The 15,964-nt window shown below is 39.7% G+C and overlaps 1 protein-coding gene and 1 long non-coding RNA gene across 2 annotated transcripts; both read left to right on the top strand.

Annotated features, from left to right (window-relative positions):
* The first annotated feature begins 290 nt into the window (after positions 1–290).
* Positions 291–4,503, top strand: LOC309474739. The gene is made up of 3 exons (XR_014197409.1): positions 291–383; positions 4,229–4,327; positions 4,451–4,503. It is a non-coding gene; the product is annotated as an uncharacterized lncRNA (long non-coding RNA).
* A 2,147-nt stretch (positions 4,504–6,650) lies between these two features.
* On the top strand, positions 6,651–11,336 carry LOC309497732 (chymotrypsinogen A-like). Its single transcript, XM_082168026.1, has 6 exons — positions 6,651–6,782; positions 9,268–9,288; positions 9,400–9,568; positions 9,675–9,937; positions 10,039–10,181; positions 10,706–11,336. The coding sequence occupies exons 1-6, from the start codon at positions 6,728–6,730 to the stop codon at positions 10,985–10,987; spliced, it is 933 nt and encodes a 310-aa protein (XP_082024152.1). The 5' UTR covers positions 6,651–6,727; the 3' UTR covers positions 10,988–11,336.
* Positions 11,337–15,964: the final 4,628 nt, after the last annotated feature.

The following is a 15,964-nucleotide window of genomic DNA, read 5'->3' as shown; positions in this document are numbered from 1 at the left end:
CTGTTAAAATTGCTGCTTTTGTATCATGCTTGTGCATTTTTGCAGGATCTGAAATGTCCGCTGACAGGGGTGAGCACTGAGGATGGAGGGGCCACAGCAGCATCCTGGAAGTGTGGATGAGACCCTCCATCACTCCTCCTGCCCTCGTTGCCTCATGTGGGCCGGATGTTGCTGTGGCCTCTTCATGCTCAGTGAAGCCAGAGCCATCAAGATCTAGGAAAAGGCCTAAAGATATTGAGGACTTTATCTGGGAGATGGAGGAGAGATAAGAGGAGAGAGAGCGGAAAGCGGCTGAGAGGGAGGAGAGACTATGGAGAGAAATGGAGAAGGAGGACAGAAGAGAATGGGAGAGACGAGAGAGAGAGGAAAGACAAGAAAGAGAAGTAACAGAAAGAGAAGAGAGATGGCACCGGGAGGCAAGTGAGAAAGAGAAAAGGAGAGAAAAAGAAACAAAAGAAAGGGATGAAAGATTGAAATCCTTGCCAAAAAATAAATTATATGACAAAAACATCTTATGATCATTTACACATTTGGGTTAACGTGAATTAAACTAGATGTACCGCATCGCGGTACAAAATATGACCGCCGCTCAGGCCTGCACTGGCTTTCCACAAAAATAAATGACGTGGAGTAATTTGGCTGTATTGCGTGTTTATGTATATACCTAAAAAAAGTAATAGTATGTGCATGTCTGTCTGTGTGTGTGTGTGTGTGTGTGTGTGTGTGTGTGTGTGTGTGTGTGTGTGTGTGTGTGTGTGTGTGTGTGTGTGTGTGTGTGTGTGTATGTGTGTGTGTTTGTGTATGTGTGTGTCTGTGTGTGTCTGTGTGTGTGTGTGTGTGTGTGTGTCTGTGCGTGTATGTATGTGTGCGTACATGTGTGCGCGTGTGTGTTTGTGTGTGTGTGTCTGTGCATGTGGATTTGTATGTGTGTGTATGGGTGTGTGTCTGTGCGTGTGGATGTCAGTGTGTGTGCATGCTTGCGTTTGTTTGTATTCCTGCATGTGTGTGTGTGACAGTATCATCCTAAACCAGCAACCCTTCGCTCAACAGCACCATCTACAGGCCGATGAGTGTACAGTCACTAAATGTGCACATAAATGAATTTATTTTATACCCCCCCATGGATGAAATTCTACAAAACTTAGCAGAGGATACCCCCAGAGGATGTCAAGTTAATCATACACATGAAATATGGTGCAGTTCTGAACATCTCCACTGAAGATAGGGGCGATTAAAGCAGAATAATATTGCATTTTCATTTTTTATGGGAGGGGCGCAAATCACAAATGAGTGATTATGGGCTAGGTTGATGTGGGCCCTTAAGAGCAACATACCATAAAAATGTCTTCATCCTCGGTGCCACGGTTCAGGTAGTTATTTAGGAAAAACTGCATTTTTTGGGGTTTGGAGGGGCCCAGCGCGGGGGGGGGGGGGGGAGTGGCCCCCGGGGACCAAACGAAATTTTTCCTTAGAAGTCTAGTGGGGCTACATGCCCACCAAATTTCATGTTCCCCGGTGTTTCGGTGTCCCTGGTATCGTTGACGAAAAATTTACGGGGGCCCCAGCGCAGGGGGGGGGAAGTGGCCCCCGGGGACCAAACGAAATTTTTCCGTAAAAGTCTAGTAGACCAACATACCATAAAAATGTCTTCATCCTCGGTGCCACGGTTCAGGTAGTTATTTAGGAAAAACTGCATTTTTGGGGGTTTGGGGGGGCCCAGCGCGGGGGGGGAGTGGCCCCCGGGGACCAAACGAAATTTTTCCATAGAAGTCTATGGCCGATGAGTGTACAGTCACTAAATGTGCACATAAATGAATTTATTTTATACCCCCCCATGGATGAAATTCTACAAAACTTAGCAGAGGATACCCCCAGAGGATGTCAAGTTAATCATACACATGAAATATGGTGCAGTTCTGAACATCTCCACTGAAGATAGGGGCGATTAAAGCAGAATAACATTGCATTTTCATTTTTTATGGGAGGGGCGCAAATCACAAATGAGTGATTATGGGCTAGGTTGATGTGGGCCCTTAAGAGCAACATACCATAAAAATTTCTTCATCCTCGGTGCCACGGTTCAGGTAGTTATTTAGGAAAAACTGCATTTTTTTGGTTTTGGGGGGGCCCAGCGCGGGGGTGGGGGTGGGGGGGAGTGGCCCCCGGGGACCAAACGAAATTTTTCCGTAGAAGTCTAGTGGGGCTACATGCCCACCAAATTTCATGTTCCCCGGTGCTTCGGTGTCCCTGGTATCGTTGACGAAAAATTTACGGGGGCCCCAGCGCGGGGGGGGAAGTGGCCTCCGGGGACCAAACGAAATTTTTCCGTAAAAGTCTAGAATACCAACATACCATAAAAATGTCTTCATCCTCGGTGCCACGGTTCAGGTAGTTATTTAGGAAAAACTGCATTTTTTTGGGTTTGGGGGGGCCCAGCGCGGGGGGGGAGTGGCCCCCGGGGACCAAACGAAATTTTTCCTTAGAAGTCTAGTGGGGCTACATGCCCACCAAATTTCATGTTCCCCGGTGCTTCGGTGTCCCTGGTATCGTTGACGAAAAATTTACGGGGGCCCCAGCGCGGGGGGGGGAAGTGGCCCCCGGGGACCAAACGAAATTTTTCCGTAAAAGTCTAGTAGACCAACATACCATAAAAATGTCTTCATCCTCGGTGCCACGGTTCAGGTAGTTATTTAGGAAAAACTGCATTTTTGGGGGTTTGGGGGGGCCCAGCGCGGGGGGGGAGTGGCCCCCGGGGACCAAACGAAATTTTTCCTTAGAAGTCTAGTGGGGCTACATGCCCACCAAATTTCATGTTCCCCGGTGCTTCGGTGTCCCTGGTATCGTTGACGAAAAATTTACGGGGGCCCCAGCGCGGGGGGGGAAGTGGCCCCCGGGGACCAAACGAAATTTTTCCGTAAAAGTCTAGAATACCAACATACCATAAAAATGTCTTCATCCTCGGTGCCACGGTTCAGGTAGTTATTTAGGAAAAACTGCATTTTTTGGGGTTTGGGGGGGCCCAGCGCGGGGGGGGAGTGGCCCCCGGGGACCAAACGAAATTTTTCCTTAGAAGTCTAGTGGGGCTACATGCCCACCAAATTTCATGTTCCCCGGTGCTTCGGTGTCCCTGGTATCGTTGACGAAAAATTCAGTAAGGTGACGAAAAAAAAAAAAAAAAAAAACTTTGACAATCCCTATATGACCGCTTTCGCTAGCGGCGGTCATAATTATATATATATACATACACTGTGCAACAACAACAAATGGTGGCCTAAGACTTTTGTCCAATACTATGTATATAAAACAAACCATTTTTAGGCATACACAGTACATTATAGACATCTAGAAATTTAGTGATACTTTAAGATTGTGATAAAATTCATAAATTAAATATTTATGAAGTGATGAATAATTAGTAAATGTGTGGTGTAATGTAAAAAAAACCACACACTTTAAAACGTAAGTTTTATTGGAGTGTATTATATGACTTCTAAATGCATACAGAGCTCATGCAGGGATTTTCAAGGCAGGTTATGGAGGGTTCAGTTCCAACACACCTGTCTGTAATTTTCAAATAGTCAGTTATTAATTGGTTTAAATTGATTCAGCTGTATATAATTAGGGTTGGCAAAACTCTGCAGGACAATAGCCCTCCATGACCTTAGCTGAACTTGAGACTTTATTTGGAGGTTCAATAATTCAGTCATTATTTACTCACCTTCATGTTGTTTGATCCCTCTGTTTTTTTGTTTTGTTTTCCTGAACACAAAAGGTGATTTTGGTCAGGTTTGTACTGTTGGTTTAATACAATACCAGTCAATGGACTTTCAGAAGCTTCAAAAGCATCATCAAATGATGCCAGGAAGCTTTTGAAAGTCGGGCTCCATTGACTGATATTGTATGAAACCAGCAGAACAAACTTGACAAAAATCCCCTTTTGTGTTTCAACAATAAAAAAACAGAGGGATCTAACAGCATGAAAGCAAGTAAATAATGGCTGTATTTATATGTTGAGGTGAACTAACCCGTTCACCCACCAAATAGAAATTGTAGTAAATGTATGTATGCATTTTGTATTATAGTAATACCTTGACGAAATAAGCAGCTTTGAGCGTTCCAAAAAAAATAAATGCCCGAGACCGTTTTAAAAAAAGCTTTACAAAAATCAATCACATTTATGCATTTGGCAGATGTTTTTATCCAAAGTGACTAAATGCATTTATTACAGGGACAATGACCCTGGACAAACCTGGAGTAAAGAGCCTTGCTGATCGACCAGCAATCTTCTGCTAACCAGTTCAGTGGTTTAGCCCACTACACCACAAAGGTAGTAAAGCTCTAACAAATTTTTGCATGTAATTGTAAACCTATATAAAATGACATTTGGCAAGAAACAGAATGCTGACAACATGAATTGTAAAACATTTTAATCTTCTTAAATGTTTTAAAGGTAGTCATGCTCATGGAGAGCAGGCACAGGGATGTTTGGAGCAGACACAGCAGCCAGATTGTCCCGCAACATGTTCTCCCACTCTTGCTCATCTTCTGATGGACATGATGGACGGCAGAGACAGGTGAAGGTGGGCAGGGTGGTCAGCTGCTTCATCAGAATAAAGCCGCAGAATGGGAACAGCTCTGTTAAGATGGCAGTGAGATGTGGGGTTCACCGCCTGGAAATACATGATAGTTTGTTAGAACAATACGCTTGAATAAAGCGATGTTTCATGTGGTATTGACTTGTATATGTATTTATTTATTTATTGTGATGATTTCTTTTATTCATTGTTACTTATTTTTATTAATGTTTCATATTGTTGTCAGTAAATAAAATATAATAATTTAATTCATGCATTAATCATTGCTTGAATAAAAATGTATGTATTGACATCAGCTGCATTTGTCTAGTGTGTATTCATGCACAGCTGTCATATGACAATACAAAAGTTTGCTTGTTTTACCAAAATATATAATTTTCATTAAGAAAATGTTATATAATTGAGTGTTGGTCAGCATTTGTCATTATTATTGTGCATAAGTGTTGGGGTGGACTAGTAAGTAATGCAATTCATTCTGGGGTAATCTTAATTTTTTAAGTAGTAACACTTGCTTTGAGTATAAAATCATCAGTCTTCTCCAAAGGCGAGATCTTCAAGCAGCTGCCCGACGTCTCCTTTGTGCACACATTCGTCTAACTATTGGAGAAAGCGTAACGGCTAACTTGGATCACGCAAGGCACCTCAGTCTATAGCGTAATGGCATGATGTCAGTACCCGCTGTTCAAAGTTTTAGGCTTGTTCGACTTCATGCAGCGCTGCGCAGACTGATTGGCGGCTGACTTGAAGCAGTGCATGCCGGTGTTGTGCCGAATTCACCACTTTACAGCGATTACGTGTGTTTCGTATTTATTCTAAAACCTTCAGTTCCACTAATGCTCACAAATCTGTTTTTTGTAACAGTAAAATCTCTTTTACTGTAGTTCGATGTTATATTGTCATGTTTATCAAAATAAAACTGATAAAAAAACGTAGACCACTTCATTGATAGGCTTATGTTGAACTTTATTATTGTACAAACAGATGCTGTATTAAGCAGTACTTGTTAATTTCCCTGTTAGCCTTAAGCTCCACCCACCCAATCTCAAGCCAATCAGAACTCTCTCACAGGCTTTATTAGCTGCACCTTTGCCCACAGCTTCTTCCTTATTGTTGCATGTGGCTGTACGTGCAGAGGACTATGAGTTTTACTCCTTTCAATCTGTTTTTCCTGCGTGTGCATAATTGACCATGTAAAGTTCCTTTGTTTGATATTTAAAGATTATTTTGTATGACTAAATGTGTTTATTTTCATGCTTGCTATATTTCCTTTTTAGGCATGTGCTTAAGTTATTTAAATGTGTATTTGCTTATAGTATGAGTAGATTACTTTATTGCCTGTAAAGTCAATGTAGCCTAACATTTGTAGTTGTTCCCTTTTCACTTCGGTATCTTTTCTCTACCTTTAACATGCCATTGTATTATACAGGTATAGACTATTTTACTAGAGCCCATTTTGTTGCTGCCTCATAAAAGCAGGAAACTGAATTTTCCTGTAATTTATCTTTCTTCTTTGTGAAGAAAATGAGAGAAGCAGAAATAACGTATGTTGTAAATGTGCTACTGCTTTTGAGATATGACATAGGGCTTATACTTTCCCAAGGATGTGAGAAACGGGGGTTAAGGTGCTCTAATTAAACTGCACTGTCACTTGTAACAACTTGAAATAAAGTCATTTTCCACCTTTACTCCTTATGGTATTTTTAATTACCTACCAACATATTAAATGGCAGTAAAAAAAAAAAAGAACATGTCCAATTTAAAAAAAAAAAAAAAATTAAAAGGGTTTTTAACCGCATATTTCACTCTCAGGGCCGCTGACAACATTTTCATAGTAACAATTTATAGTAAAAAAAATGGTAGGATGTTATACTATAACAATAAGCAATTAATTTTTATACCTAGTATGTAGGCTACTGTAAGTCTTCTATTTGATCAAAAATCCTAAAATGACTGATAGTAATAAAGTTATCCCTACTGTACACTACATACCATCAACTGCCTAGGGGGGGAAAAACCAGGTTGGGTGGAGGCAAGAAAACTCCTGATGAAGGCAGGAGTACTTATTCTTCACAGGTCAATAGAGACTTGACAGGTGACGAAACGGCAGTCACAACACAGACCAGAACAGAAATATGAATTTGAACACATTCTTCAGTGTGGCTGGGGCCATACTTCTCAACATAGCAGGTACTTATACAAATAATTTGCTTTTGTTAGATTATCTGTTTATTTTTCAAGTATGTTAAATAATTGACTGAAATAGAATTGAATACGTATTAATAAAGTCTTAACTCGAAACTCGCACAAACATGTGAAAATAGCAACACAATTCAAGAAAAAATATGATAAATAATAAATTAACAAAATAATAAGTCATAGAATATGAGATGTAAAATGTGAAGTGATGATATTTAAAATATTTGGATAAATAAATTAAATTTTCTTTCTTTGAAACTGTTGAATAGCCTTGGTTAATATCTAAAATCTATTAAATGTTATTAAAACATTTAAATAAGGATTATTTCCTTCGGCTGAGACACTTCAGATCACCATGATGGTTTTGAATTGCTTGAAATATGATTGAAAAAAGGAAAATACAGTTAAGTGCAACATGTCGTATAGGCTACATAAAATTATCATGAGAACGTTATGGTTGTGCACACATTGTGTGCTTGGGACATAGCTTTTAATAGTGAGACTTCTGTTTTTGAAATCAGGCTCTTAAAAATTATATAAACTTTTCGATTTAGATTTATCGGACAATATATCGGTTATCGGCTTTCAAATATAAAGAATTATCCGTATCAACCGAAATGTTCATTTTGGTGCATCCATACTTTTTAGTTCCTGGTTAAATATACATGAAATGTAAATTGTTTGTTAAAGTTTGTCGTTTTGTTTTATTATTTTGAATAATAATTATGTTCATCTTTTTGGAAACACATTAGCCTATATTTACCATTGATAGCTGACAATATAGTAGGGCTGTCCCCGACTATGGATTTTCATAGTCGAATCAGAATCGTCATGTCTTGCCTATAGTCGACTAATAGTCGAATCATGTCTATGGGGGCGGGGCTTTAACGTTTCAAAGCCGCGATGTACAGAAAATCACACAAAAATATAGAAGAAAATTTATAAAAACATTTTGGATCAATAAAACTAAGAAATAACATAACTCCAGAAAGGCCACACTGCAGACAGGATTTGCATTTCACATGCAAATCAAATTAAATCGGCTAAATTACCTGTGCGAGCAGGCCAGCCTACAGCACAACATCGATGCACCGAAATAAACCATTAATTTACTAAAATTAAATTAGAACAGAATAGGCCTATACCTTTCTAATAAATAAAAAATACAAAACGAAATAAATCAGAATCAAGTCACAAGATGAGGAGCAAATGTGTGCAAAATGCCTAAAGTGCAGGGGAACATATATTCAAAACACAAGCCACAAATAGTTAGATTAGATAACCCTGACAGATTAATAAATAAAATAAAAATAAATTTTCAACTTTGTCTTTTTAACTGCAGAAACAACAATAAATGCTAAACTGGAGTGGCAGTCTTTTTAGCTAAAAATGTTCACAGCATCCAAAAATCAAATTAGATTCTAGAACCGGCTGAAAAGTTTTGAAATCACTTGTACCCTACCTGATCGAGAGACCAAATCCAGTCTTTCACTCTGTCTGTGTCCGTTTGAGTCTTTTCAAATTGTGCGCGCGGATAAAATACATTCTAACGTGAAACCCAGTCTATGCGTGAAACGTGTTAACGTTGGCCGGCAGAAGTGCGATAATGGTTTTCCTGATGCTAAATCCAGCCTTGGAGAATATCTTTTCTGATGGTGTACATCCACACTTTAGATTTTCTTATCCCAGACATTGTTAAAGATTTAAATCCTTGCCGCGAAGACGCTCCTCTGTCGGTCACGGATCGAAAGTGAAACTTAAATCTGTCACGGGTGTTTGGATTTATTCACGCACGTTAACAATTTTTTATTAAAAGCTTCTTTCTTTGCACATTTTTATATACAGCATTATCATTATAGGCTGAATATTAACGTATTGACATAAAAGCTAGTTCTATGTGAAATTGAGCGCCCTCATATAGCCAAAGGGTCATGATCCTCGTTTCATAACACCTCTGCGAAGATTCGACCATGAGATCGGTAGTCGAATCAGGCTCCTCCTATCGAAGCATCGAATCTTCGACTATTCGGGGTCACCCCTACAATATAGATGCTTTCTTATATTTTCATTTAAATGAAGATCCCTTTTAATATATTTAGGGCTACTACTTTTACTGTTAACAATTACAATTGTCGGTGACTCTAAAAATCCTTTTTGTGAATGTATAATCTTTTTTCTACTTACAATTTGTCAGTTTATTATCTGTAAGTGTTTCCTCCTGTATGGCAGGGATCCAAAAATATTTCACTTAATCTGAATTGCGTGAACATCAACATAGTTGATGCATAAGACAAAACTACAAACAAAACTAAGACTAAACCAGTTTATCAGCTCTATCAGCGCAAACGTCGTTTGGATATTTATTTTTGGATCTCCATTTCAATTGCTAAGCCAATTTTGACTGATCTGAAAATGTAGATCTACAGGACTTTAACAAAGAACTGAGTCTTGATTTTTATTTATTTTTCTTATATAGGTAGCCTGGGTCAATTGGATGGTAAGTTGTTAATTCAAACTCATGTTCAGTCACACAGAATGTTTTGTTTTAAATGTTTTGCACTTTTTTTGAGCAAACAGAGAATTCTCATATTATCTTTTCTCTCATAAGTATGTGGCCAAGCCCCCCTCAACACCAAGATTATTGGAGGGCAAAATGCGACGGCAGGGTCTTGGCCGTGGCAAGCCAGCATTCAGAGTGTGTCCTTTGGAGGCTATTACTGCAGTGGGACTCTAATCAATAAAAAATGGGTTTTGTCTGCAGCTGACTGCTTCATAGGGTATGGAGTGCCCATGTTTAAAGTTTTTTCAATTTGAATTTCAAGTAATCAAGTATCATAATCTATATCTGTGGATAGTGTAATTAAATCAGTCTTGTATTTACAGCATCCCCATATCTGACATCGTGGTCTACTTGGGACGTCTGACCCAAAATGGCCCAAACCCACATGAGACAAACAGGACAGTGATTAAAGTCATCAAACATCCTAAATATAACAGTCTTGACCGTAATCTAGCACTGGTCCAGCTGTCTTCACCTGTGAATTTCTCTGATTACATTAAGCCAGTCTGTCTGGCTGCTGCTGGTAGTATATTTGTTGATGGTACAGAGAGTTGGGTCACTGGATGGGGCACGATCAGTTCGAAAGGTGAGGAACATCACACCCATTCACGGTGTCACAAAAATTTGCTAGAAATTATGAAGCATTTTATGATGTTTCCACTAATCAATATATTTATTTTGTGACAGAAATTCAGTTTCCTGACATTCTGCAGGAGGCGGAGACCCCTGTCGTGAACAACTTTGAATGTGATGTTGCCAATGGAGGCATCATTACAGACAACTTGATATGTGCTGGATTTTTAAACGAGGGCGGCAAAGGCCCATGTGTGGTAAGACATTTTATGTCAGGCAAAGTGTACAGGCACTTTTTATCCAAAACCAGTGTTTTTCTCTATAAACGTGAGAGACCTAAATGTTGTCTCATCATCTGGGTCACTCTACTAAATTACCAACCTAGATCTTTATCTATTTGTAAACCATCATAGCTGTGGTTGCAGGAACTTTTAATGTAAGATACAACAATAATAGCAGTAACAACATATATAGGTTTTGCTGGGGGTAAAAATGTATCTAATATCTAATATATCTAATATCTAAGAAAGTACTAATATCTAAGAAAAGACGAAACAGTTGTTTCAATGAAAAATCATCAAATGTAAGCGGTCACACGTTGGAATGTCAATAAATGATAAGATAACTTGAATTTTTCACTTCCAAAACCTCTCAAATTAAATGTCCTGTTAGATTTATTAGTTTTTCACTGTATATAAAGGGAATTCTTACCACCAAATTATGATTTTTCACACTGTATCTCACACTCATGTCTGTATCCGTTGTCGATATGTCTTTGCAGGGAGACACTGGAAGTCCACTGGTCAGTAGGCAGGGCTCCAGGTGGATTCAGTCCGGAATTGAGGTGTACTCTATAGGATGTGGTCTACCTGAATATCCTGCAGTATATGTCAGAGTGTCTGAATATCAGGACTGGATCAGCTATTACACGAACAGCAGCATGCCTGGATTTGTCCCATTCCCCCTTATTCTTTCTGTCGGAGATGGAGGCTCGATCTACCTCCTCCCATTTTCCTTTGCTCTCACATTTTCCATCATCCCTCTCATCTTCTTACACTTTTAAAGATTGTCATGATAATTTTATGGATACAGTTCTGACCGTTTGCTATACACAGGTGAAAGGTGTTTCTTTTTATAATCTCTTTGATAAAAAAAACTTTCATATTGATTAGATTCTGGGATCATAAATATGTTTATAATGAAACACAAAAAACTTTGACATATAAGCATTCTCTTAAAAAAGATAACCTTCACTGACAGGATGTATTACAATTGCACTGCATTTAATTTTTTTTAATATGATTTTATTAAAATAAATCAGCACCTTTGCAATGTGATCATATACATTTTCCTGTATTTTCCTTGATCTAATCATTTGCTTTGTTGAATAAAGAAAACACAAATGTAAAAATAATTTTTGTGAAAGCTTTTGAATGATTGTACATCTCTATTGAAAAGTACTGAAGTGAGTGTTAGTGTACACATGATCAAGTCAAAGTGAATTTCTGAAATAATAAAATTTCAAGATTTTACTTTGGTTTTCAAAGCTGCATAAATCTCATTCTATACATTTAGGACACTTACATTTTAAAATGCTGATGCTTTTAAGCCATATTTCATGGGTAAAACTATGTGGGAGTGAAAATAAATGTTAACAAACAATAGAACACATAAACAGTCTTGTTGGCATCTTATTTAACACATCAATCCCACAGCATACAAAAGAAGAAAAAATAAATCTGTAGGCTATTGTAAAAATGTATTGCACTGACATTTGCATGACGATTAGTTGCTCATAAAACACGCAACTTGCAAACATGTGAAAAAGTCCCCAAAACATTCAATTCATCATGACTACATGTATTGATACACATTTCTGTGAATGTCTCCCTATGCACCTCACTTAAGCTAAATGGGGAGTCTCCTGTTCGACACCTACAAATTAATACTAGGCATCTCCATTTGACACCTGCTTCGAGTCGGACGACATCTCGCCCCAACACTATCACTTGGGAATAAAGTCTCTAGTGTTCCACTTCAGCACCATCACGCAGGGATGAAAATAAGATATCTAGTGACTAGCCTGATTCAGCAGTAATCAGACAGACTCAGTCAATGCCTTAGAATATGCTTTAATAATGGCCGAGAGAATCCCCCCAACAAAAAGAGTACAAAAGTTTTTTAGAATTGTAGCATGGCCAAGGTGACATGATTCATTACATCAATTTTCTACAATATGATTGGTTCTTCATAAGTATAATTCAGCACACCTTTCTGTTACTAGGTAAAAGCAAATCTGGATTTCTTGATTACTTCCCCTTGAGTTATGAAGTCGTGAGGTTAAACGTTTAACTATCTAGGTTTGTTTCTTCTTTTAATTCTCAGACACACTAACTTTGGCCCAAGTGCTGGGGACGTTTAGTTTTCAAAAGCATATAAATGTTAGTTATGATTAATTAAATTCCTTCACAGTCTTTTGCATTGTTTTTTTATTATTAATTTTTATTTCCTTTTGCACTGCAGATTTGTTCTCATGATATGTTTTATATTTAGCACCATGGTACTAATTTCCTTGTTCATCTCAACACATAATGGGATGACTTGAACTTGAATAACATTAACTTAACCAAAACTACTGAAGGAATGCAATTTAGCAGGTTGGCATAGATTTATGGTGATTGACCAGAATGCATGTGACTTCACCCATGTCACCCACACAACCTCCACGCCTATGCCTCCACGACCAGTTCTTCCTTTTCATCTCAGACACCTTCACCTTTATGGATTTGTACAATATGTATCACAATACCAAGTAGAATCATGATATTTGAATGGCAATTCACACATAAATGTTATTAATACTATTATTATTATAGGGAATAATATATATATATTTACTACAATATATTAAAATATAAATATTATATAAAGTATATGAATAGTATACAAAATATAGTTTAGAATGTGTGTTAGTTTTTTCACTTTCACATGCTATATCTTTTCTTTAACCTCCTACGACCCCGTGTCCACATACGTGGACATCACATTTTTGGATGTGTGCGGCATAATACTTAATTCTGTGTAACTGGAACATGTTTTTCACAAACGAGGACACTTATACTGCCATCTGGTGGTGTCAGGAGAGAAAAAAATGTAACATAAATAATGTCAAGATGGCGGAGAACACAGGCGAAATGTCACGCAGGCACATCAGACCAAAACGTCCACAAGGTAAAAAATGTAATAACATTTCATTGTTGATTCTTGTTAAGTTATGCATAATAGTGTTGTATGATTAAAATGGCATGCACATTTGACAAACTTTTGTAACAGGAAAGATTTACTAGGCTGCTAAACTTGATGTCCACATATGTGGACAATGGGACTTAACTTCGATGAAACTGTATAAGAATGCTAGCAAAAAAATTTAAATTTGTAGTTGCACTGAGCTTCGTGACGCACATTGACTCACACTCTCGAGCACACACACACACACACACACACACACACACACTCGCGATCGCGCGCGCACACACACACACACACACACACACACACACACACACTCTCTCTTGCTCACTCCCGATCGCGCACACACACACACACACACACACACACACACACACACACACACACACACACACACACACTCTTGCTCACTCGCGATCGCGCGCACACACACACACACACACACACACACACACACACACACACACTCTTGCTCACTTTTTTTGGGGATATTTTTTTTATTTTGATATAAATTTTGTTTTTCCATATCAATGTTCAGAAGTGGTGATCAGTTGACAGCTCCGCCCCTCTCTTTACCAGAGTGTCCAAGACATACGGCCGCAGGTCAGATGAAACGACCACAAAGTCGATCATCGGCCTCTGGCCTAGGGTGTCCTGGTGCCACCCCAGACAGCAACATAGTATCAGCCCAGATCTGGCCCAAATCTGGTTAATTTGGATTCCATACGGTCCAGATGTGGGCCGGATCTGGGCCGACACTATGTTGCTGTCTGGGACGTGCACTGATGGACACCCTTATGCTTGAACATGGTGTTCGTTATGGACAAGCTGTAACTAGCACAGAAGTCCAATGACAGAACACAGCTCGGGTTCAGATCAGGGGGGCCGTTCCTCCCAATCACGCCCCTCCAGGTGTCACTGTCGCTGCCCACAAGGGCGTTGAAGTCTCCAAGTAGAACGACGGAGTCCCCGGTCGGAGCACTTTCCAGCACCCCTCCAGGGTCCAGGGATCAGGTCGTCGAGGCCCCCGCCTTCGACTGCCGCCCGATCCTCTAAGCACCGGCCCCTTACAGTCCCTCCTATGGGTGGTGAGCCCACGGGAGGGCGGCCCCACATCGCTTCTTCAGGTTGAGCCCGGTTGGACCCCATGGGGGGAGGCCCGGCCCACCAGGCGCTCTCATACGATCCCCAACCCCAGGCCTGGCTCCAGGGTGGGGCCCCAGCTAAATTTTCGGATCCAACTCACCTGGGCTGAGTTGTGGGTCATGAGCTGTGGGTCATGACCGAAAGGATAAGATCCCGGATACAGGCAGCCAAAATGAGCTTTCTCCACTGGGTGGCTAGGCGATCCCTTAGAGATAGGGTGAGAAGCTCGGTCACTCAGGAGGAGCTCAGAGTAGAGCCGCTGCTCCTCCACATCATGAGGGGTCAGCTGAGGTTCCCGATGCCTCCTGGACACCTTTCCGGGAAGGTGTTCCGGGCACGTCCCACTGGGAGGAGACCCCGGGGAAGACCTAGGACACGCTGGAGGGACTATGTCATCCAGCTGGCCAGGGAACGCCTCGGTGTCCCCCCGGAAGAGCTGGAGGAAGTGTCTAGAGAGAGGGAAGTCTGGGCATCTCTGCTTAGACTGCTGCCCCTGCGACCCGGCCCCGGATAAGCGGAAGATGTATGTATGTATGTTCAGAAGTTATACAAGAGTAACAACGAAAAATGTTCAGGCACTGGCTGTAAATAAAAGAGATTTGCACTTTGTTACACAATGGTGTATTGATTTTTTTCTGTGAATACAGACCCGGTGTCCACATATGTGGACATCATTTTTTTCAAAAAGTGCTTCATGTTCAAAGATAATATCTGGTTATTATATTTATTGGTCCCTCCTAACCCTAAAAAGCTAGAAGAAATCTAAAATGCACGCCAAACCAAAGCTCGGGTCTTAGGAGGTTAAGATAAAATAACAATAATCAGATGTTTGCGGCTTTTTTATGAAGATGAAATAACTCTTTTCTTTGACAGAAACGTTAAAATAGAATCATCAGTATATGGTTTATAAAACATATATATTTTTTAGTTCAGTATTCTTTTAAACATCTCTGGTTTACAATAATCTACAAGCTGTTTCTCATACAGTATTGGGTGTGAATTTGATATTTGGCCAAAATCTGAGGCACAAAAATATGTAGAATGCAAAGCATCCAGGAAATAAAAGTTTCCTTTTTATCATTCACATCTCTGTGAGAACCTACATTTGAGACTGGCAAACCACAGTTGAAGGCACTTTTTTTATACAGATGCACCGCATTCACTCTAATAAACTTACTTTATTTCTGTAACATAACCAAGCTGATCTCTGCATCAGATATTTTTCCTTTATTCACTGAATGAATACTGCCATGATCCCAGTCTTGTGGTCCCTTGTTGTATAAAGAACTTTTGTGCTGAAGTGTATTTTCTGTTCCTATTGTTTCTGTGTTCTTTTCCTGTGTTTAGTTCCCGTTTTCCCTTGTTTTATGGTCAACCTTGTTTGTTTCCATCATAGATATCCATATAAGGCTAGATGTCTTAAGGCGGAGTCTCGAACAGCATCACACCGGCGGCCATCTTGTCACAGGGAAGCTTTCTGGCGAGCTCTGTGGTATCTGAAGTAAGGTGAGTGATCAGCACGAACACAAATCCTCTTATCTCACTGAAATCTTGACGGATTTACAAACGGTTTGGTTTCTTACAAACGTTATTAACATGGCTATAATTCTGAACGCTGGGACATGTTGAAATTGCAGATTTTCTT

The sequence above is a fragment of the Leuciscus leuciscus genome (assembly GCF_965113295.1).
Source record: "Leuciscus leuciscus genome assembly, chromosome: 1".
Taxonomy (NCBI): domain Eukaryota; kingdom Metazoa; phylum Chordata; class Actinopteri; order Cypriniformes; family Leuciscidae; genus Leuciscus; species Leuciscus leuciscus.
This window is presented reverse-complemented; position numbering and strand designations above follow the sequence as displayed.

Coding starts and splice junctions, on each gene's coding strand:
- LOC309497732 (XM_082168026.1), top strand. CDS start 6,728: ATGAATTTGAACACATTCTTCAGTGTGGCTGGGGCCATACTTCTCAAC. Junction 6,783..9,267: donor CATACTTCTCAACATAGCAG/GTACTTATACAA, acceptor TTTCTTATATAG/GTAGCCTGGGTCAATTGGAT. Junction 9,569..9,674: donor GCAGCTGACTGCTTCATAGG/GTATGGAGTGCC, acceptor TTGTATTTACAG/CATCCCCATATCTGACATCG.